Here is a 24,428-nt window from a genome sequence, read left to right as displayed (position 1 = left end):
GCTGGCTGAGTGGAAATGCCTGCTGGGACCACAGGTTGGAGCCCTACTTGGTGGCCAGTGAAAGGGTGACTGTGTTTGGTGTTTACCTGACTGACTGAGAATTCCTGGAAATAGACAGGTGGGAAGAGGAATCCACAGCAGATGCCAAGGACACAGGTAGTAGAAAAAGAGGTAACAGGACACACGTGACATTTCAGAGAGTAGTGGTTTCTAATTGGGTTTAAGGGTGAGAACAGAAACAGGGGAGACTATCTCGTGTGTGTGTGTGTGTGTGTGTGTGTGTGTGTGTGTGTGCGCGCGCGCGCGCGCGCGTATAACATATACACACACATAATATATACATATATACATATATATGTATATATATATATATATATATTTCCCATTATGTAATAATGTGTTAATATGGTTTCATTTTTTTTTATAAAGGAAAAAACCCTGTGGAAATAGACACACAAACTACAAATATCCATCTTAAGAAGGCTATGAGTAAAGAGAAGGGCTCAGGGAAAGAGGTGGAGAGGAGGCTTGTACCCATGGCACGCTGGATCGCATAAACATCATATAAAATAGCTAGGCAGAAGGATATATACCTTCCCACTTGGCACCAAGCGCATGGCGAAGAGCAAGGAGAGTAAAGGTTTGTGTTAAGTCTCAAACCTGAGACAAGTAGTTGAGGTGCTTATTTGACATACCAAAGTCAACCTAGTGAAGAGGTTCTCCCAGCATCCCTCAGTCCTTACCGGTTACCCGGTTTGACTGGCATACCCTGCCATCTATATGAACTCTCCAGTGCAAGGGCTGGGCTGCGCTTCCCTCAGAGGCTCTTCCCTAGATAGTGCAGCCTTGGTGGTTACCTGTTTCATTTTCCCTTTGCCCCCTTGGCTGCTGTACCTGGTTCCCCTCTCTGCCCTCTCATACAGCTCAGGGCCATGTCCACTCTGGCCTCTCCCAGATATCTAATAAACTTTTTCCTCCAGCATTCGTAGGCACAATCATGCTCTTCCTTCTTATTTCTTCACCCTCCTCCCATTCAGTTTGGCCATTTTTATTTATTTTATTTTTAATCTCTGAGACAGGGTGTTACTATGTAGCATAACCCTGTCTAGCAGCTCCGGAGAAAGATTTGCTTGCCTTTGCTTCCAGAATGCTGAGATTAGAGGTGTGTACTACCATACCCCGAGAAAGGTTTTTACAGACAGATCAGAAAGGATCTAATTACAGATCCCATACTTTTCAACAGTGGGGTTGTAGGCAAATTAACCTACTTTAGTTTCTGTTCATATTTTCATAAATGAAGATAATACTGGCTAATTCCTGGCCTATAGTAACAATGGTTAAAATAATCCTACGCACAGCATCTGGCAGACTATCTGGAACAGATTAGATATTCAAAATGAATAGTTATTTCATTATCAATAGAGTTCTTTAATGAGAACACATTTGAATAAGCTCATTAACTAATCTAATTTTGACATTAAATATTTATGCTACGATTGAAACCCTTCTGAACACTCTCCATTAGGTATCTGGTTCCAAAATTTAAACAGAACATAGGATTTATCTGCATTTCTAGGTGGATGTTTTCCTTTGTCCTTAAATATCACCAACTCTAAATTAAAGCCATGCATTCAGAAGACTAAATACCCACCAGGTGCTTAAAATACAACCCAATGTTTCTATCGGTCGAGGAACTGACAAACCCCAGTGAGACAAACAGGTGTGACCTTCAAGTAACCATGGCCCAGATTTGGCACAAGAGATGGAAATCCTGGCAGTTAAGTACCCAATTCTGTCTCTGCATCTGCTGAAATGATGTGTAATCACATGTCGAGGTTACTCGCAGGCATTTTCTTAGGTCCATGGCTACCTCTGGCACATTAATTGCTGTGGTGGTAGCATTACGTGTTACACAACACTGGTCACTCTCACAAGCCCCACTGCTTGTTTGAACAGCTACATCATTTTTAAAGCACCAGCAAACAAAAGTTTCTTTGTTATACATTGAGATGAATAATTACCAACCATTTTCATGGGAGAATCTGCTCCTCCCAAGCTGAGGCTCTGTCTGTCTGTGGCTGTTGGGGGATGGGCAGCAAGAGTTTAGAAAAGATTCTGGTTAAAGACAAGAGATAGGGAACATCATCCCCTAGGTCTCTGAAGTACTAGTACAGGCTTTGAGCAAAATGAGTTAGAGAGCCAGAGGAAAAGGCACTTCACATCATTTTTAGCACTGTGGAATGAAAGAGTGGTCCTGGGGATACTTAATAAAAACCACCTACATAATTATTCAAGTATTTCTCCCTAGCACAATTGTGTTTTAAAGGAAACATCAATACTAGTCTGTTGAGAAACAACAGTAAAACTAAACAGTCATTTCTGAAGAAGCAGTGATTGACGCCGTAGAACGCTACAGATAAGCATCTTGGAGGAATGATTGCAAATTTTCGAACGCGTACCTTGTATCGGAGGCACAGAAAGGTACACACTTTATTCACCCCGTATCTACCTACCTATGGTGGACGCTCCAGAATCCACACCACAGTTGAATGAAGGCTGGATTAAGAAGCTAATCTAAGGCTATATATAGACAGCAACACCAATTTAATCCCCGCCCCTCTCCAGCCTTCCCTCCCTAGATCCATAAATCCCCAAACCTGAGTTATAAAGACAGGCAACTCTCTCAGAGCAAAAAGACCCCATACCCCAACAAAGTATCAGTGCAAGCGTAAATCGCTTCTAAATATCCTTAACGAACACCACAGGTCCAGGTTCCATGGCTTCCACAGACGCCAAGAGATGACAGGCAAGAAGTGGGGAGGACGAGGTTTGCAAGAAGAAAATTACCTTCTCCGAGCCTCTCCCAATGTCGCTGCTGGTCTTGGGGTGTTCCCCTCACCTCCCGGCAGTGGGCCTCCCCGGGGATCGCCACGCACGAGACCATGTGCACCCGCCACTTTCACCGCGTGGCCAACTCACGGCCAGCCCGCGGTCCCCGGACCTCTTGGGGCGGCCAAACATAGCGAGGTCTAGGTCTTGCTCAAGAGGCACTAATACACGGTACGTGCAGGGATGATGGCGCGGCGCAGGGGCTCCTCTACGAGAGGAAAGCAGCCGCCCCAGGTGGCACATGCTTCCTCCACGCCAGCTCCAGCCCGGTGGGAGTCCTAGGCTCCGAGCGGTCGCGGCTCCCCCAAACACTCAGGCTCCCGCCACCCCACCTGGCCACCTCTTACCTGTCCAAGGAGGGAGCGACGACGCGCGAGACTGGTGGCTGCGGCGGATTCTGCAGCAGCAGCGGCGGCAGCAGCGGCTGAGGCAGACAATGGAGGAGTGAAGGACAGACACATTGACACAGACCCACGGAACCCGGCGTAGCTCCGCCTCCAGCCCCGGCCCCGCCCCATCCCCGCCCCTCGCCCGAATCGCGCCACTCTTAGGGGCAGTGGTAGCCCGTCTAGCTGCAAACCAATGCTTCCGCACGTGCCCACAGAAGCCACTACCAGGCAGAGAAGTATTATCTTTAGAATTCAAGGAAACCCATGTCCCTGTGCTCCTAAATAGGCTAGCATGGGGGTAGGAAACCTAGAAGATGTATTGAACTCCCTGTTGAATTTCTCCTTTTGGTTTGGACCTCGTAGGTTGCTCCAATTGGATTCTCTTGCTGCCTCTTGCAGCTCCTCCTCCCGACGGGGCCAATGAAGCGTGGGGGCGGGACTTGCGGAGAGCGCCAGCCCAGCTCGCTCAAGCTCGCAGCACTCGCCAGCCCCCAGCCGCAAGACCCTAGCGAGTGTGCCACTTCACTGGGCTGCTGCTCCGGTCCTCGAGTTGCCTTGCTGTGGTGGTCTTCCGCGACGCACACACGTCTCTCTCTCTCTCTCTCTCTCTCTCTCTCTCTCTCTCTCTCTCTCTCTCTCTCTCTCTCTCTCTCTCTCTCTCTCAACCTTTCCAAAGATATAAAATAAGCGTCAAGCTGGCGGGAACGATGGGTCACATAAAGAAAGGCGAGCTGACCCAGGAGGAAAAGGAACTGCTGGAAGTGATCGGGAAAGGTATGGGTGCAGGGCTGGTATCCGGGTGCTGCACACCTGGTCGCAGGGCGTTGAGGATCCTGGAGCGCACCCTAGGCCCGGAGGACCTTGGGCAACTTGCAATCATGGAAAAGCCTTTCTGTCTCTGACTGGGGACCGACTGCAGGGGCGGGGAGATGGAAGGCAGAAGTATTGCAGCGATTAGATCTAGGTTGCCGAGCTTAGACCTCTAAATCAGCTTTTTGGAAGTCGACCGACTGTCACTGCACATCTTAGACTGTCACGTGCGGCCCTGGGCGCCTGTCTTTGCGTGTGCATGCTTGCCAGCTTCTTGGATGTTTTGACCATAGTCACTCAAGACCATAGTGGCCTGGTAGTTCTAGGTTCTTAGACTGGTGTATAAAGGGCCCTTTCGACTTCCGGAGGCGTAAGGATCTGGATCCCTTGCAGATCCCCGCCCCTGCTGGGGGTGGAGGGAGCTTTCGGCAACAGGGGTTCTTAATAAGGGCACAGCCTCTGCACGAAGGCCTTGAGCTTTCTGCATCCAGGCCTTCTGTGGCTGGCTTCCTGTAGCCCAAGCCGGCACAGGAACCCACAGGAAGGCAAGGAGATGGGCGAGACAGGACTGACCTCGGTCGGATGTTAGACCTCAAGTGATCTTGTTGAGTTCCTTGGTGGTTTCCCTTCCACTTTGTAGAATCGAATCCCGCCTCCTCTGCGCAGCTTGTAGGAAGGAAGCCAGTCAGAAGCCATGTTTCCCCACCAGTCACTGAGTGGATGCCCCAGATGAGTTCCTGGCCTCATTCCCGTTACCTGGCAGGTGACATCAGCGTGACGACGTGCACTGTCGCTTTGCTGAGATGATGGGGCCTGTGGGCATGACTAATGTGGAAGCTTTAAGTTAAAAAATTAAACATGTACCCTCAAATGACAGAGAAGCTGGACATTGTAATACAGACCTCCTGGGTTTGCAGTCTTCTACTTAGCCAAACTTATCTAGAGCCACAGATAGGAAGAGAAATGTATTCTTCCTAACTAGGAATGTTCATGTGTCTAAACAGTGTGAGAAAACAATGGTTTGAACTCAGCAGGCAACTAGGAACTGATTTCACTTCCAAATCAGTCATGACTAGGTTCTCAGAGTAATCAATATTTGCTGGAAATCTCAGAGCTCTGAGTTGGATTTTCATTTTGTGACCTGCATGGCTGTCAATGAGTTCTGGCTTTCTGTGCTGTCACTAGGTAAGTTTCTCTGCTTCCTTTAGTAGGTCTGAAATTTAGTTTAGTGAACAGGAGCCCCAGCTGTGTGCCTCCTGTACCAGTCAAAAATAAGAGAGGACAGATTTCAACACATAATCCATCAGGGATGGGACTTCTGATTTTAAACAGGCCAGAGCTATCAGATGTTCACTTGAAAATGAAAACCAGTTGGACCGCTGGAGAAAATATGTGTGTGAAAGGAGAGGTATGAGTTCTTGGATATATTGGGACATGTATACAGGGTTTATTCTAAGGTTGTATCAAATGGAATTAGTGTGCTTATCACTTGCGTGTCTTAGGCCACCTCATGCCCAAGGTCTGTGAGTGCACAGGTGCTAGTTTTTGTTGGTTTAATTCCCCACCCCCAGCCTATGAATAAAGATACAAGGTGGATTTACCTAGTGATACATTCTTGTCATATTCAGGTTTCTTAGCGTTTATTGCTCTCAGAAAATACCGGGAGATAGGGAAAACTAAGCCAACATTGAAAATGCCGTTTTGAAGACATGGCATGACCTCATACGTTTAATCTAGAAGAGCTAAAGTTGGGTGGCTGTTTTGTTTTCTCTGAATTGTGGTATGAAGTATCGTGGAATGGTCATTAACTATGTGTCTGAGTTAGGGCTGTGTGTGTGTGTGTGTGTGTGTGTGTGAATTTGACACAAGCCTAGAGTCATCTGGGAAGAGGAACCTCCACTGAGAAAATATGAACATATCTCCAATATTTTCTGGAACAATAGGTTACTTGAAGGCAAGTCTGTGCCAGCAGCTTCTGGATTAATGATTGATAGGAGAGAACCCTGCCCACCTGGGACAGCATCATGGGTGGGCAGTTGGTCCTGGGTTCTTAAAGAAAGCAGGCCGAGCCCTGGGGGCAAGCCAGGGAGCACCATCTCTCCATGGTCTCCCTGCCCAGATGACTTCCTGCATGATGGAGTGGTACCTCCTCCCCAGGCTGCTTTTGGGCATGATCTTGTATCCCAGCAATAGAAAGCTAAGTAGAATACAATGTCAGTCTGGTTTGTCACACCACTACCGCCATTTCCTGGTGGCATGGACTTCTGCAGGTTACTTTTTCCTGTGTCAGGGTCTCTGGTGGAAAATGGTATAATAGTCCCAACCCCATCATTGTTGTAAGGACCAAGTGAGCTAGTACCCTCTGCTGCCTGTGTTTTTGATGAATAGTTCCCCTTCATAGAGAAGGAAGCTGGAGTGTGAGAACTTCTAGAAACCTTTCAGAAATCTACTGTTTTAAAATGCTAGTTATAGTAGATATAGTAGATTTTTTTTAAAAAAAGATTTTAAAATATTATTTTTTATTTTTAATGTTTTTATATTTTATTTATATATTTTTTACATATAGTATAATGTAATATATAATAAAATATCACATTTATTTTTATATTATTATTATATTATTAAACTAAACCCACCTTTAAATTCATTTAAAGTATTTTATGAGTATGTGTGTTTTTGTTCGAAAATGAAGGTCCTATTGGAGGACACAGGGTATCAGATTGCTTGAAAATGATGTTATAGGTAGCCATGTGGATGAAATGGGTGCTGAGAACTGGATTCCAAACCTTTGCAAGAGCAGTGTGAGCTCTTAACTAATGGACTGTTTTTCTTTCCTCTGTCTGCTTTTAAATATTATAGTTCTATGTGTGATGATAGCAAACTTTATAGCTATATATTTTTCTTTGAAAATTAAGGCACTTGTGGGGCACACAAATAGCTTAGTGTGTAAGATTCTTTCTGAGCAAACTAAGCAGCTTGAGTTTGATCCTGGAACCCACATGGAGATGGAAGAAGAACTGTCTCATGAAGTTGCCTCTAATCTCCATGTATGTACCGTGGCATGTTCATAACCCTTCCACATGCATCATCATACAGCTAAGGTGCTTGAAATATATTTACATAATTTTTTCTAAATATAAATATTATAGTAACTACCAATCAAACCATATTTTAAATGTTTAATTGGATATAGATGCCGTGAAGCATCCATTTTGAGAGTGGGTGGTGGATTAGTGGTTAAGAGCACTTATTGCTCTTGAAGGCCCAGTTTGGTTCCCAGTGCTCATGAGCATGTGTAACTTTAGTTCCAGGGGCTCCAACATCATCTTTTGGCTTCCTCAGGTACCAGGTGGATTTGTGGTATAGATACATACATGCAGGCAGAATGCTCATACACATAAATAATTTTTCAAAATACATTTTTTTGAGATCCACTAAAATGTTAATCAAATCTATATACACCTAGGGCATAGCTCTGTGATAGAGCTCTTTTTTTTTTAAGATTTATTTATTTATTAGATATGAGTATACTGTAGCTGTCTTCAGACACTCCAGAAGAGAATGTCAGGTCTCATTACAGATGGTTGTGAGCCACCACGTGGTTGCTGGGATTTGAACTCAGGACCTTCGTAAGAACAGACAGTGCTCTTGACCACCGAGTCATCTCTCCAGCCCCTGTGATAGAGCTCTTACCTGACTTGTTAAGTAGAACCTAAGTTCAATCCCTAGCATCTCAAAATCATAATAATTGCTCTGAATGTATAATAAAAGCATGCCGGGGCTGGAGAGATGGCTCAGCAGGCACCAACACTGGCTGCTCCTCCTAAGACTCAGGTTCCATTCCCAACATGCACATGGTGGCTCACAGTCATCTCCAATTCAAAGCCCAGGCGATCTGATGCTTTCTTTTGGCCTCCAGGTACCAGGTGAGGATGGGGTACACAGACATACGTACAGACAAAAAAAAATTCATACACGTAAAATATAATATTTTAAAAGGAGTATACACTATGTACTGAAGGCTTGCAGAATATTAGCATTAGGGCTCGCCATGAGTCGCCCTTGGAATTCTCTGGTGTTTTGTTATTGTTAAGGAAACTTGGTATCCTTTATTAAGTTTCACAGTAGTCCCAGAACGTCATAGGTGATCAAAAGGGATAGCAATGAGGGTGTACGCCAGCCAGTGCAGGTTTATCTGGATCAAACTGATCAGTCTCGCTCTAATGACAGAAATTGGGTTCTGTTTTCTTTGGTTTGAGCCATTTGGCATAAACTCTCAAAAGGAGCAAGTAGCTCCTCAGTTTCAATAGTTTAGCTCCATTAATTTCTGTCTGCCCTGAGGGCTGATCCAGTACAATCCAGGTACTTCTCACAGGGTTGCCTCTCCTACTGTAAGAGTTTGTTAAACTAGATAGGACACGTTTCTTTCCCCTACCTAGTAAAACATGTTTTAGAAAACTCAAATGGTTTTTAAAAATTGAAATTTAAAAATTAAAAAACTCAAAATATCATTTGAGCGTCTCCTATGGACAGCAAGAAATAAGCAGAAGTCCGACTCCTGTATGAGCCACGCACTTCACATCTCTGTGATATTTAGCTTGTCCTGTGGCTTCATTTTTTGTGTCATTAGATTGGGAATACCAAGGAAAAGTCATATTACATATATTTTCCCCATCCGGATAGCTTGCTTGTCTGTTTTCATTTCGCCAAAGCTCAAACACTCTCAGATAGTCTTTTTATCCAGGTTCCTGCATCTCAAAAGGCTGAGGTTACCGGAAGTGTGATCTGTATGTATGCCTATCTGTGTCTTCATGGAGGGGATGTAATATGTATTTGCTCTCTGTCCTTGTTTCCTGACACACAGCTCTTAAAGCCTCATACATCTAAGACTCTGGAGCGCTGGATGTGTCTTTTATTCTAATACTTGGTTTTTGACCCTGGTTCTTGGGAACATAGTTCCTAATCGCTTGGCATTTTCTAGGTGACGGGCAAGTCTCTGTTTATTTGTTACCGTTTGGAAGGCTCCGAGGTAGCTTTACACCATAGGCTGGTCATCGGAAGGACCAAGCCAGGATTACAAGCTCAGAACTCTCAGCTTCACCTTGCTCCCATCATCCTCCAGGAAGGGGAGAAGGGCGGAAGACTGAGCTAATCATTGATCATATCTATATGTCAGTGCCTCTAGAAATAGTTCTGAAAGAGCAGGTTGAAAAGTGCTCAGAGTCCTGGAAGATAGAATGCCTCTTCCCACATACCACGCCTTATTTATCTATAATAGTGGCTCTCAACCTTCCTAAAGCTGTGACCCTTTAACACAGTTCCTCATGTTGTGGTAATCCCAGCCATACATTCATTCATTCATTCATTCATTCATTCATTTATTTATTTTGCATATTGATTTTTATTGAGATGAGACATAAATTTATTTTTGTTGCTGCTCCATGACTGTAATTTTGTTACTGCTATGAATCATAATGTAAATATCTGATAGGTAGGATATATGATATCATTTGACCCTCCCCACCACCAAAAGGATCATGACTCACAGGTTGAGAACTGCTGATCTACACCTTTTATAATTAATAGGCATCTGTGAGTTAAGTGTTAACTTGAGTCTTATATGAGTCGTCAGACCTGAGGAAGACATCTCGGTGATGTCTGCTGGAGAATGGCTTGATGCGTGTGTGGTTGCAAGGGTGGGGAATGGTCTGTACTTCTGGCATGATAGAAAAAGTCTTGAGAGTACTAAATAAGAGTTTAGCAGGAGAAAACATTCCCTACCCTATGGTTTACAGCATGCCCAGTACCTTCTTTTTAAGCTGTTGGCCTCTGGTCACACACTTTATAGAATTAACGGCCTGTTCTCTAATGCAATCCAAATGTCGCTGATTGTCATCCCATCCTGGCCTTACCATGTGGCAGGCTTTGATCTGTCCACAATCCCTGTAGTTTTCCAGTACTCCATAAACATCTTCTGGTCAGCAAGAAAATGACTTCCATGAGCTCTCAGTGGAGAATGTGGTTCAACTGGAGCCTCTTCTCCCTAGTGCAAGTGGGGTGAAGGACATTTCGTTCCCAAATTTCCTTGAGGCTGTTTGAGAAAGGCTCTGATGAGAAGCCACGGGTATGGCTGAAGTTGAAAGCAGAGGTTGCTTATATACGCCATAGCTTCCCAGTTGTGTGTGTGTATATGCGTGCGCCTGTATTTGGGTGGAGGTCAGAGGACAGCCTTAGATGTCATTATCAGGAATATTGTTTTCCTCTTTTGAGATAGGTCTATCATGTACCTGGAACTCACCAGTAACACCAGACGGACTGGCATGTGCTACAGCAAATTCCCCCTTTTCCTTAGCCTCTTAGCCAATGATACCAACGGCCCTCACAGGGAGTTTAGAGGCAGAAAAAAAACCCTACCATATTTATAGAAATAGCTACCATCATGCTCCAGGGGCATGTAGATCATTCATTCTGTCCGACATTTTCCCCAGCACACCCCAGCACTTCCTCTGCGCCGGTGAGAAGTCTTTCAGGGACTTGCCTACAAATCCTGTAGGGAGGAAAGAAGGAGCATGCTGGTCTTTAGTCTACACCCCACTTCCCCTGTCTCAGGTTGGGGGTGCTCCTGTTTGTTATCTTGTTTTGAGGTGTATCTCTCTGCCCGGTACTCTGAGGACATTCACTTTTGTTGTTCGTTTCCCAATCAAGCCAGAAGTTGTTTGACAGAACATGTGGCTGTCCTGGATTAATGGTGATAATACCGACATTCTGTTCTGCAGCCACATTCTGTTATGTCACACACAAAACTGGGAAAACCTGCTCTTTCTGACCCAGGTACAGTTAGCTCACTTCCAAATTTTGCAGAGACCTGAGTTTTCAATTGTAATGCGATCCCTCATAGCACAGGAGACTGAACACTGACCAGAGAGCACTTTCCCGTAGGAGCAGACTTTGTAGGTATGTCTTACCTATCAGTTTACAAACCAAGCATTCTGTTAAAACTATGCTATCAGTTACAAGACCTGGTGCTGGCAAATGATATGATACTGACTGCACCTTGAATTCCAAGCATGACACAGATAAGATTGTCCATTTGGGATGGCAATGATTTGGATTAGATGGCTTTTAGGATTTGTTTTGGCATTAACTCCTATGCCGAGTGGTTATGGTGTGACTGCCAAAAGGAAAATAGGAGCCAAGGTAATATAATTTAAGGTCAATGGAATAAAAATAAGATGGAATTATGTGAGTTTGTATAAAACTGTTTCTCGGGAGGAATGCTGTGACCCTGTGCTCTATGTCTTAGATCCCAACCTAGTTAGTCTTGGCTTTTCAGATAACCCTTTAAAGTTGATTGCCCTCTCCATAGACTCATCCCCCTCCCCCCCATTTCTAGTGAGAGATGTGCAACAGTAAATTAGTTACTCCGCTTTGGTTCCTGGCAGGCTGTTCACTTGTGCTTGCTGCATCCGCCCAAGAGATCTGGATTCCTGAATGAAAGACACACACACACACACACACACACACACACACACACACACACACAGCTAATTTTAGATCAATAGCTAGGCACTTCTAAACTTCCTGAAGATAGCAAATACTCCCCTCTGGTATTCCTGGCTTCTTTATACCTTCTAAATTCATATTTTATCTTTGCTGTCCTGTTACCTTCTGGTCAGCGCCGCCCCTTCCCCCCCCCCCCCCCACACACACACAGGGCTGCTTTCCCTTCCCACCTAAATTACTGGATGATTTCTGTCCTGCAGCTCTTATATCTGATCCCTCTGCCTCTTGAGTCATGGCGATTCCCCTCTCCTGAAAGTCCCGACTCCATCTCCCTGCCCAGCCATAGGCTATACGGCAATTCATTATTACCAATCAAAGTCTGCCTGGGGCCAGTGTGTGTGTGTGTGTGTGTGTGTGTGTGGTGTGTGTGTGTGTGTGTCAGGAACTCTCAGGTCTGGAAGAGCAGCTTTGGAAGCCCAATTAAGACATAGCATTAGAACCAATTCCCAACAGAGACGACCTCACATTTCACCACTTTCTGTCTTTCTTCTTTTAAAGGTACCGTCCAAGAAGCAGGAACACTGTTGTCTAGTAAGAATGTTCATGTCAACTGTTTGGATGAGGTAAAATTAATATATTGTTTTGCTTTCTGAGAGAATGAATAACCTAGACATTGGGCACATTTCTCAGTAGGTTAAATACTCGCCATGCAAGCCCGAGGATGTGAGTCAGGTTGCCAGTGCAGATGTGAAAAGCGGGCATGGCAGTACACACCTGTAATCCTGGCACGGATGCAGGGAGCAGGTGGCAGACACAGGATGCCTAGAGCTTACTGGCCAGCAGCCGTTCTAACCAAGGCAGTGAACTCCAGGGTTGGTGAGAGACTGCTTAAAAGTAAGGTGGGAAGCAGAAGAGAAAGACACGTGACAGCAACTCCTGGCTCCCACATATGCACATACACACATGTGCATACGTATACACACCCCAAAATGGATAATATAAAAATTTTTTAATAGTTTTTTTGTTATACTCAGGTTATACTTTTCTTTTCTTTTCTTTTCTTTTCTTTTCTTTTCTTTTCTTTCCTTCCTTCCTTCCTTCCTTCCTTCCTTCCTTCCTTCCTTCCTTCCTTCCTTTCTTCCTTTTTAAAATTTTATTGTTGTTGTTTTTGAGATAGGGTCTTAATTCTATGTAGCCTAGGAAACCCTTTGAATTGTTGTTTCTCCTGTCTTGGTTTCCTAAGCTCTGGGACACAGTTATGTAATTAAAGGTGTTTGCCTTCAAATAATTTTTGTTGTTTTTTTTATTTATTTGTTTTTGGTTTTGGAATTTTTTTTTTCTTTTGAGACAAGGTCTTATTGTGCAGCACTGGCTGGCCTGGGGCTGGCCTTTATCATATTTTATGAACTGTGGAAATATTATCTTTTACATACTAATAGATTATGTATGTTATACTGTCCTGTTTTAACTATTCTGTTGAGTTATTTTTCTCCTTTTCCTGAAGGTGGTTGTTGCTGTTTTACAGTGATATACTATGAAAACAACTAGAAAGGCTAGTGTAGAAGCTTTTATCTCAGAATGTAGAGGTGTGTTAAGATTACTTCAGGTTTTTCCATGAGTCATAAAGTGTAACATTAGAACCGACGTAGTACATAGTAACCGTTGCCTTGGGAACTTATAATTCCCCTTTGCATTGTCCCACAATTGAGTGGCGTTAAGTGGAATTGAGAGACAAGATAGTGGGGATGACATCTGGAGCTTTGAAGAGCTGGCCTAACTTTTCTTGGATTCTAACAGCCTTGGATATTGATACCGGCAAAGCACGCATCCCACATGGGGTGACAGACAGCTGGTCCACAAGCCTAGCGTAAAGAGAATTCCTTATGCTTTTGGAAAAAGGCTTCTCCTAGTTTAGGGCCCTCAAATCCAATCTTGCTAAGGTAACTACTGCTAAAAGAGAAAGAACAAGAGAATCAAGACAAAGAAAGAAGGAGATGACACTTTAAAATGAGAAGGAATGGGAAATAAAGGGAGACTGGGGTGGAAATGGGCAGAAGTGACGAACAGCCAAAGCAGAAGAACAGCACCACTTGCAACATAGGACGTAAAGGTTTTGCACATCTTCTTTGGGGTTTTCAGCTTGTCACATTATATTGAGAGGTTCTGTTTTAAAGGCAAGATAGTCATACAGTTTCAGAATTATTCTGTGTAGATGAACTTGCATAGTTTCAGTAATGTTCTCTGCGGATCAACTCTCTCTGTGGGGCAGGCTTCCTGGATTGCCAGCCTGTTCTGGAAGAACAGAAAAGATGGAAACCTGAGGGAAATCTGTCTCTTTAAAAAGGGCTCATGTTGTGTGTTCTTTTCTTTTAATTAGCACACAAAATACTCGGTTTCCATCCGACATTTTCAAACATCATTTGTTTTGGTTGATCATCTTATTCCAGTCTTTCTCCTCTTCTTTTACTCCCAGTATTCTTTTTTTCACTTATTTTATTACCTCTCCCCCTTCCTTGGTGGCTCTCTTTTGTGGGGCCCTTCCCTCTCTTATAGCTCCTTGCCAAGTTTCATGACTTAAACACATACACACACACACACACACACACACACACACATGCATGTGCACATATGTATGAGTTGCTGTTGTTTTGGAACATGAGATCAAACCCAGGACAAATGTTCACTGTATAAACACCCAGTTAATGGAGTCTTCATATTGTATAGTCTCCTTATTTTCCTCTTCTTTGTCCCAAGAAGTTTAATTACTCCTACTGATTAACCACTAATACTATCACTCAAGAGGACCCAGCCTCCGATTCTCTTGTCAAATCGCTCTAAGATGGTGGTTTAAGGCAAGGTAGAAAGAAAGGGCAATTCCAGCGACACAGGAGGGAAAAGAGACTCTTTCCTGTTGAGTGCAAGAGAAGAAATGCAACAGAATTCATAAGAAGCCAAAATTATCTACTGAAGGAATATCTTAAAGACAGCTCAAGAATGGATATTCTAAACAACAAATGAACTACATTTACTTAGAGCTAGAATATTTATGATTGTGATCTGAACCATCTTAGTACCCATCTCATTCTTTTTTGTTTTGGGGATTTGGTTTTTTCAAGACAGGGTTTCTCTGTATAGCCCTGGCTGTCCGGGAACTCACTCTGTAGACCAGGCTAGACTCGAACTCAGAAATCCGCCTGTCTCTGCCTCCAAGAGTGCTGGGATTACAGGCGTGCGCCACCACTGCCCGGCTACCCATCTCATTCTTAAATTGAAACCACAAGCTCATAAAATCATATTATAATTTCATTAATAAAAAGAAAAATATTTTGTTTGTTTTGTTTTGTTTTTTGAAACAGACTCCTACTATATAGCCCTGGCTGGTGTAGAAATCATAAGAGATTTCTCTGCCTCTGCCTTTGCTGGAATTAAAGGCATATATCATTATTTTTCATTGAAAAAATTATTTGAGATAAAATAAATTAAGTATTTTCACTTATATATTTTTATTAAACTTTGAAGCTTTGTGTAGTCTGTAAATTTTGTTTTAAATTATACTTTTGGAACAATGTTACTTAAAACACCATAGAACTATATAGAATATATCCTATTAATTACAAATTTCAAATTGAAAGTATCAGGAACAAATCAAATGCAGTATAGCAATAAAAAATGCATAGCTTAACTGCTGAAGAGAGGCAAGGTAAGGGATACTGTCAGACTTTCAACACAGCGACCCTGTGCCCAAGACTGCATCGTGCCTTTCAAGAAAAGCAGTCAACAGCAACATCATAGACAAAAGGTCATTCATTCCTGGATAGTCCTTACCCAAGAAAAAGATGAAGGCAAGTTACCATGAGATATTTTTAAGGATATACTAAAGTGAAAATCTCTAAGATAAAATGTCTTCCTTAGTGCATGAAGGGGTCATATATGAGATATAATAGAACTGTGTATGCTGTAATATTATTACTTCATTAGGTAAAGACAAACAGATGTGGAGGCCAACCAATTCAGTCTAGTTTAGATATCACCAAGTATGTTTGTAATCAAATCATTTGGGGATCTTTGTTTTAAGATATGATGTCATAGCAGTAAATATATCCCATACCTGCTTTTTGTCATTGGAAGTAGTCTGAAAATTTCCAGTTCACTACACATAGATATATATTCATTGCATTTTTAAAATTTATTTTTATTTGTGTGTGTGAGAATGTGTGTGTGTGTATGTGTGTATAGAGGTAAGAAGAGAACACTGGACCTCCCGGATCTAGAGTCACAACAGTTTTGAGTATCTGGTGTGAACTCAGGTCCCGGGGAAAGGCAGCAAGGAATCCTAACCTCTGAGCCATCTCTTTATCCCCTCTAAAGAATTTTAAACTCTTCATCTTATTTGTTTCTTTTGTGACTCTATCTATATGTGTGGAGGCACATGTACTCAAAGCAAAGCTATTTGCAGTTGGCTCTCTGCTACCAAGTAGGCCCCGATGATTGAAGTCAGGAAGCCAGGCACGTCAGCAAACAGTGAGCCCTCTCACTGCCTCTGTATTCACACATGGAGTGGCTCTATAACCGTGTATCACAAATGCACTGCAGCAACCTCAGCTCCTTTAGCTAAGTGGCTTCAGCATTCAGTTTTGGTTTGGTGCTGGAAGTTGAACCTAGGGCCTGGTACATGTAACGCAAGTACTGCACCACTGAGCCACATTCTAAACCCCCTTTTAGCTTTTTATTTTGAGATCAGGTCTCACTAAGTTACCTAGCTACAGCTTAGGCAGGCCTGGAATGTGTGGTCCTCATCGTTGTTTTCCTTTTGTGTGCATGCCTGCCTGTTTGTTCATTTGTGTCTTGAGGAGACAAGCATGGTGAGGAGATGCGGACCTTAGGCAGTCTAGGTTCCGACCTTTGCTCTACTTGTTCAATGATCTATGAAGTTAAACATATCTTTTTTTACTTGCTAATCTGTTAAAAATAGTTTTCCCCCTGCAGAAGTTGAGGTAAGATCTAAGAGAGGAAATAAATATACTTCATAGATTTTTAAAGATGATTCTGTTAATTTAGGTTTGTGTGTATAAGTTATGAAAATGTCCATAATTGATATATTTTTCCTTCCTTTTAAAGAACGGGATGACTCCTTTAATGCATGCTGCGTATAAAGGAAAACTTGATATGTGCAAATTACTTCTCCGGCACGGAGCTGATGTCAGTTGTCATCAGCATGAACATGGATATACAGCCCTCATGTTCGCTGCCCTTTCTGGTAAAGTTTTAGTATTTATTTTATCGGTGTTAATTACCTATACGATCTAAATATGAATATATTTAAAATTCAGTGCGTGGCCTACTTTAGTAATTTTTAGAAGTATAATAGAAATCACTGGTGAGAACTGACTTCTGGAAAGCTATAACACAGCTGGGCAATGGTGGCACACACCTATAATCCCAGCACTTGGGAGGCAAATGCAGGTGTATCTCTGAGTTTGAGGCCAGCCTGGTCTACAGAGCAAGTTTCACAACAGCCAGGGCTACACAGAGAAACCCTGTCTTAAAAAAACTAAAACAAACAAATAAAATAAAAAACAATAAAAGCTAGAATGCCTGAAACAGGTTATGTAGTTAGTGGCCTGTTTCTTTTCCGCTTTTAACAGTGGTTGTGGGGGGGTGGGAGGGGAGCAGATAATGGCGCGTACCGTAGCCCAGGTCTGCAGGGCAGAGAACACCTCACAGGAGTCGGTTCGTCTCCTTCCACATGTGGGTTGTGGGGATTGAACCCCAGTCCTCAGGCTTGGCCGCAGGAGCTCGTACCCACTTAACCATCTTGCCAGCCCAGGGACCTATTTCTTTAGTGACTTGAAATCAGTTGGTTCTCTAAGCATTTCTTCTTTCAGTGTGGCCTTCTTGAGTCTGGATCTTTACGTCTTAGTGAAATCCAAACCTTTTCTGGTCTTTTGATCAAGCAACTGCCATGAAAGTGCTGGGCATTTGCTTGAAGGCTCACCCATGTGGAACCCTTCGTACATGCTTACAAGCCTGTTTACTGAATGAAAGAATGGAAAAATATCACATATGATAAGATAGGGTTTAAGTTATTACGACACTCTCTCCTGCCCCCTCCCTCCCTATCATCCCTTTTTTGTTTGTGGTTTTTCAAGGCAGGCTTTCTCTATGTAGCCTTGGCTGTCCTGCAACTCACACTGTAGACCAAGCTGGCCTTGAACTCACAGAGATCGTGAGAGCTGGGGTTAAAAGTGTATGACACCTGCCCAGCTGTTTATAGGCCTTTCAGAAAATAGAGATGTCATATAATAAGCTATTATTTTAAAGAAACTAATATATATTTAGCAAATATATGTGTATACACATAGGTATATAGTCATAAAACTGTGGAGCAGAAAGCCATTTCTAGGTAGTACTTATGATAATGAACCCATAAATAATTAAAACACCTGGGGCGGTAACGCAGCAGTTAAGAATGTCTACTAGGGACAGTGGTGGAGACCATGCAGCATTGCTGTTATTCTGAACAAATAACTGTAGGCAAAGGGGTGCAAAAATGTAGAGCAAGAACACTTTTTACTTAGGGAAGCAGACCTGTACTCCAAGAAAGCATCATCAATATCACCACAGCAGCAGCAGCAATAGCAGACACACACACACACACACACACACACACACACCAATACCTGTGAGTGGATACACCAGGCTAGCAGTCAGAATGAAGGCTTGGCTATGGAACTGAAGAATTTTAGGAAACCAGGAGAGAGCCTTACTCAGCATAGCCATCTCTTTGTGGAAAACTTTCCCCTGAGATCACCGAGGAGTAATTGAGGAAAGTTTCTGGTCTACAGAGTGAGTTCCAGGACAGCCAGGGCTACACAGAGAAACCTGTTTCGAAAAAGCCAAATCCAAAAAACCAAAAAAAAAACCAAGTTTTCATTCATAAGGAAAGGCTTTGTTGGCTTTATCCACTTGGAAACATGAACCTGAGTGGAATTTGCCAAAGTGGGGCCAGACAATATGCCACTCCATGGAATTTTCCTTGCTTATTATAGTGCAGCCCATACTGCCACAATCTTCCTCAGTATGTGTCCAAAGAATCACTTGAAGAAGTTGTTTCTGTGTTTGGCCTGGAGAGGAAGGTTCTAGTCATTGTGGATGACTGAAGAAGGCTCTCATGGAAGTCAGCTCCTTAGAAAGCTCTGGGCAGAGTCTATGATGTCTCCTTTAGACTAACCACATTTCCTTGGCCTTTGACTGTGGAGCCAATAGACATGATGAAGAGGGACTTCCAGAGAAGCTGGTTGTAAAACTTCCCAGCAATTTCACAAGGAGCTGGAGCTGCCTCCCAGCTGTGCGCGGCCTGGGTCTGAGTATGAATATTCCATGTGCTAGATGATGCTCCTGAGAAGGAGAAGCAGCCGCGGGCTCAAGTGGATCAGTACATGGAGGAGGCTCATGAAAAGCGGGAGATGGGGACAGAATGCCGTGAACACCGGGTTATGCTGATGAGGCAGGATTTGATGAGGTGTCTAGAAGAGCTTCGGAGAACAGAGGAGTTTCATAACCAAGACCTTCAGAAACAAAAGCAGCTGGAACTCAGGCGGGAGGGGGCGCGCATGCGCTGTGAAAAAAGACAGTGGGAAGGATTTAAGGGAACCCTTCCCTGGTGCAAGAGAACAAGAGATAGGGATGGGCCAAACGGCTATGGGAGATGCTACGGGCAGGAACAGTAGAGGCGCCATTTCACCTGCTTCCCTGCTAGCTGGTACCCTAGCTCCTCCAGAACCTGGCACTATGATGCCAGATGGAACCCTGGGACTGAACCCACCGACAAGTCAACGATTTGGCCAACCTGATGTAAAGGAAGGAATTGTAGCAATTGATGTAACGGTCCAGCTCATGGAGCTGAGTTTGCTCCAAACAAACGCTGCGAATATTAGATAAAGCTGCAGGGCCTGTTTTCCCACAATCCTTAAAAGAAGGGCCCTTTTCAGAGTAGCCCGAATTCTACCCTGGAAAAGTGTTCTGGGTTCTTCCCAATAGGTAGGTCTTCTCTGCCTGTACTACGGTAGGAAGCATGTGTGGAGACAAAGGGCGAGGGAGGAGTGGTATTTAACAAGTCAAAGCCTGTGGTATAGTGCTTTATCCTGCCTGGTGATTCCCAACGTGACTGACTGACCCAAGGGACCACAACAAAGTGGACTCAGAGATCCATCAATCTTATCATTCCTGGTTCTGGGGTTCTTGTTTGTTTATTTTTTCTTTGTCCTTCATGTTTTAATTACTTGTTCATCTTTATTCCCTTCAGTCCCAGAGACTTATATAACACAAAACCTAAAAATCCGCCAGTGACCTAGCCTATCCCTCCATTCCCTCACTGGTGAGAGTTCAGACAAATGGCCCCAGAGCTTACACCCCACACGCAGTTCTGTGTTAGCTTGTATGTGACCCCTTCGTGTCCTAAGGAAGACCGTTTCTCTTAGAGATTTCTATTTTAATATATCTTCTGGTAATAACTTGCCTCCATCTTTCTCTTGGATGAGGACTACCCAAGAATGAATGATCTTTTGTATCAATGATGTTGCTGTTCACAGCTTTTCTTGATAGGCTGGTATAGTCTTGGGCAGAGGGTTGCTGTGTTGAAGGTCTGACCGTAGCCTTGGCCTTGCCTGTCTTGATATATATATTATTTTTTGCTGTACTATACTGTTTGATTTGTTCCTGATACTCACAATTTGAATTTTTCTTTCTGAGAAATAATTTTTTTCTGATAATGCCATATTATCTTATAAAATACATTTGGAGCTCCCCACCCCAAAAAGAAAAAGGAAAAAGAGAAGATTGCCCACTACTCTTACAGAAAACGGGTTCAGTTCCTGGCACCTACATCATGTGGCTCAGAACTGCCTGTGACTCAAGTTGCAGGCGATCACTGTCCTCTTGCTTCCATAGGTCCCTGCACTCATATACAGGAAACAATTACAGGCACTCACATTAATAATAATAATAATAATAATAATAATAGTTCATAAGCAAAGAGGATATCAGTGATTTAATTACATATATATATATATATATATATATATATATATATATATATTTTTTTTTTTTTTTTATTCCCTCATATACTACATCCTGACCATAGTTTCCCCTTCACCTTTCCTTTCGGTCTATCCCCCTCTTCCTCAGATCCATTCTTCTTCTATTCCCCTTCAGAACACAGCAGACTTCCTGGGGACATCAACCAAACACTGCAAATAAGATACAATAAGATGAGGCAAAAACTCTCCTATCAAGGCTTGATGGACCACCCAGTAAGAAGTAAAGGGTCCCAAGCACAGGCAAGAGTCACAGCCCCACTCCCACTGTTTGGAGTCCTCCAAGGATACCAAGTTAAACAACCACAACATGTTGGCAAAGACCTAGCACAGACCCATACAGGTTCCATGACTGCCCCTTCAATCTCAGAGTCTCTCTGCTTAGTTGGTTCTGTAGGCCATGCTCTCCTGGTGTTCTCAACCCCTCGGCGTCCTACAGTTCTTCCCCCACTCCTCCAGCAGGATTCTCTGAGCTCTGCCTAATGTTTGTGTGGGGGGTCTCTGCATCTGCTCCCATCAGCTGCCAGAGGAAGCCATTTCTGAGGATGATTGGGTTAGGCACCGATCTATCAGTATAGCAGAATATCATTCATTAGGAATCATTTCATTGATTTTTTTTCCAATCATATTTGGTTCTATCCTGGTTCTCTGGGCTATCCAGCTTCTGGTTCCTAGCCATCCATCCAGACGTGTTCCTCTTGTGGCATGAGTCTCAAGCTGGGCCAGCCATTGGATGGCTACTTTTACAAATAGTACACTGCCTTTACCGCGGCACATCCTGTAGTCAGAGCAAATTGTATGTCCAAGATTTTGTGGCTGCGTTGGTGTCCCAGTCCCACCACTGAAAGCCTTGCCTGGTTACAGAAAATGTCCAGTTCAGGGTCCATATCCACCATTACCAGGCACTGTCGCTAGGATCGCCCTTATAGATTCCAAGGAGTTTCTACTGCACTAGGTTTTTATATCACCCTCTAAATGCCCCCCCCCGCCCCCCGTTTACATTGCCATAAATGTAATACCATATGTAAAGAGTCAGGATACAAATAAAAATGAAGGAAAATATTTATTGTGTATCTTGGTCTCATTGCTATCTCTAAGGAGGTCTTAATAATCAACTGCAGGAAGACAAATATCAAAATAGATAACTGGACAGAGAACCAAAGAAATAAAGCCATTTGGTCAATTTGTAAAATGTTTTCAGAATTAATCAGAGAGGTCAAAATTGGAGCACCTGTGATCGATCATGTTTGCACTTAACTATATTGGTGACAACTAAAGGGAATTTTGAACTGTTTGGTGGAATGTATTCAGTTTACCCTTGCTGGATGGCAGTATGCATATGCATTTAAATAACACACAGCCTTCCTCTACATTTTCTAGGAAATGTTCTTTAATTAAAAACATGGTTCAGTCTTGCAAAAATGAAACAAAATTGCTGCTCACATAGTGGAGATAATATTAGTAAAATATCTATAATGATCTGGAAAACTGAGAATGGACTAGAGATGTTTACCTAGAATGACACAGAAAGAGCCCAGAGTTTACTACCCCAGAGTCTGTAGGTGTGAGAGAACTAGCCAGTGGTGCTCAAGGGAGCACTTCTGTTCATTTTCTCTTGTCTTTGTTTTTGGTAATTTCCTCCTATGTATGTTTTGATGTTATACTAAGCATTTTCATTATTCAAACATACTGTTTCATTGTTTAAAGTGATATTCACTTCCACTCCTTGTTTGTATCACCAAATGGAATTTTTAAGAAATTGTATTGACTATAAATAGATTTGCTACACTTTGTTTTCTTGCTTTATTGTGATTTGTATTTTTGGAAAAATGAAAATATTTACATGATAGAAACTTAAAAGTCAGCTAAGGGACCTGTGACAGAGGAGATGGCAGGCAAATTTGAAAGTGATTTCAATTGTACATTTCTTAGGGTTCTGATTTGTTTCCTGTAACACCAGGTAATAAAGACATCACATGGGTCATGCTGGAGGCGGGAGCAGAGACTGATGTTGTGAACTCGGTGGGAAGAACAGCTGCCCAGATGGCAGCCTTTGTGGGTAAGTGTTTACCATGACTTCATGGTGAATTGTTCTTAGTTTCCTGTTATGTATATTTTGTTTATTTGCTTATTTAGCTGGAATTTTGAGACATTTTCTCACTGTATTGCTCTGGCTGTCCTGGAACTATGTAGACCAGGCTGGTCTTAAACTCACAGAGATCCATCTGCCTCTGCCTTTTTAGCACTGGGATTAAATGCATGTGCCACCATGCTTGACAAAAAGTTGATAGTTCACTCTAACATAGTGACATCCCTGATGGCTCTCTCGAGAAAACAAATGGCTACTCGGATTTCCCACTCTTTGAGAGACAATGTGGCAGGACCATTTCGTTGTACTCCAATCTTCGAACTAAGGTGTTTTATTTCTCTAACGGAAGGGAGTTTGGTGCCAAGCGAACATGACTGTAAAGTCTGAAGACTTGAGTTGAAATTCTGGCTGCCACCACTTTGTAGCAAAGTACTTAACAATTTTTGTCTTTCAGCTTCTTTGTTGTAGAACAGTTACAGGGCTGTTTTAAGGATTAATAGAGATGACTGACTTGGGCTCTTCTGTGCAGGACTAACCGGATAGTTACTGTTCTGCCTGTGAATAGTCATCAGAACCGTAATGGTGGTGTGGGAAAGGAGTGTCAGACAGTAATGCCAAGCTGCTTCGTTAGCTCCATCAGCTGCAGCCATTTTGCAGGCCCACTCATTCTTGGCCTGTTAGTCCTGTCATTTAACACAGATGAGGGAGTAAAGGGGAGACGGAGTGCTTGGTCATTGGTGTTTTAGACTCTGACCTGGCCGTCAAGAGCCCATTGGTAGAAAAGCAGAGACAGAAACAACTGATTTAGTGGGATCACCGTAAGTGGTCTTGTGGTGACCAGTAATTAGTTAATCAAAGCCTTAATGTTCACGCCCTGTTGAGTATTGTGTAGGTGCCTTGGTTACAGTGCTGAACAAGCAGAACTTAAGTTACTCAGGTCTTCACAGTGTTTAAAGGCAGCCAGTCAGCAATGGAACAACCGCATGAGGTTATACTCTTACGAGAGAGAGAGAGAGAGAGAGAGAGAGAGAGAGAGAGAGAGAGAGAGAGAGAGAGAGAGAGAATTGAGTACTGTAGACATACATTGAAGAAAAGGATTTTCTACCCCTTTCCAATGGGTTTTTAAGAGAAATTGTGTTTAAGCTGAGATACAGTAGGAATTAGTCAGGTATGGAGAACATTAACTACATATTGTAGTAAATAAATAAACTGGTAGTTGCTTCTATTCATGCAAGCAGGCAGACTATTTGTGTTATTTTAATTTCAGGAATATTTGAGAAAGGTATGCCTTGCTATGCCAACTTCAGAGAAGTAGTTTCAGTCTCAGAGATGTTCTGCGCCCCCCCCCCCCCCCAGCTAACCCCTAAAGTGCTGTGGAGGGCGTCAGTACAGTGGGTGTGAGCAGCACAGAGCTAGGAGTCCAGAGGTGGGCATTTCAGTTCAGATTGTTGCTAATTAGGATCATGGGGAGGGGGGGATCTCATCATTTTCATGGCCTTCAGGTTTCTGACTAATGTACAATGAAGAGGATGAACTCAGGTGATCTTCAGCTTTGTTTAATCCTACAGCTTTTTTATTGTGTCCACAATAAGATGAAACAGAAGCTTATTTTTCCCAAAGTCACAGGACTGGAAATGAAAGAGACTGACTGCT

General features: G+C 43.0%; 2 protein-coding genes and 1 pseudogene across 2 annotated transcripts in view; 2 read left to right on the top strand and 1 right to left on the bottom strand.

Moving 5' to 3' along the window:
* Nucleotides 1-3,376, bottom strand: part of Bzw2 (basic leucine zipper and W2 domains 2) — a 59,263-nt gene extending 55,887 nt beyond the window's left edge. Inside the window, exon 1 of the mRNA XM_052185929.1 lies at nucleotides 3,237-3,376. The gene's annotated coding sequence lies outside the window, so the exon portion shown is untranslated. The remainder of the gene's footprint in view (nucleotides 1-3,236) is intronic.
* Nucleotides 3,377-3,716: 340 nt separating this feature from the next.
* The window catches only part of Ankmy2 (ankyrin repeat and MYND domain containing 2), a 45,021-nt gene continuing 24,309 nt past the window's right edge, over nucleotides 3,717-24,428 (top strand). The window contains exons 1-4 of the mRNA XM_052185928.1: nucleotides 3,717-4,052; nucleotides 12,150-12,214; nucleotides 16,710-16,848; nucleotides 22,647-22,745. Coding sequence (XP_052041888.1) covers nucleotides 3,986-4,052; nucleotides 12,150-12,214; nucleotides 16,710-16,848; nucleotides 22,647-22,745 — 370 coding nt within the window. The 5' untranslated portion in view covers nucleotides 3,717-3,985. The remainder of the gene's footprint in view (nucleotides 4,053-12,149; nucleotides 12,215-16,709; nucleotides 16,849-22,646; nucleotides 22,746-24,428) is intronic.
* Nucleotides 17,268-20,053, top strand: LOC127687739 (non-POU domain-containing octamer-binding protein-like; annotated as a pseudogene).

Source organism: Apodemus sylvaticus, chromosome 6 (assembly GCF_947179515.1).
Source record: "Apodemus sylvaticus chromosome 6, mApoSyl1.1, whole genome shotgun sequence".
Taxonomy (NCBI): domain Eukaryota; kingdom Metazoa; phylum Chordata; class Mammalia; order Rodentia; family Muridae; genus Apodemus; species Apodemus sylvaticus.
This window is presented reverse-complemented; position numbering and strand designations above follow the sequence as displayed.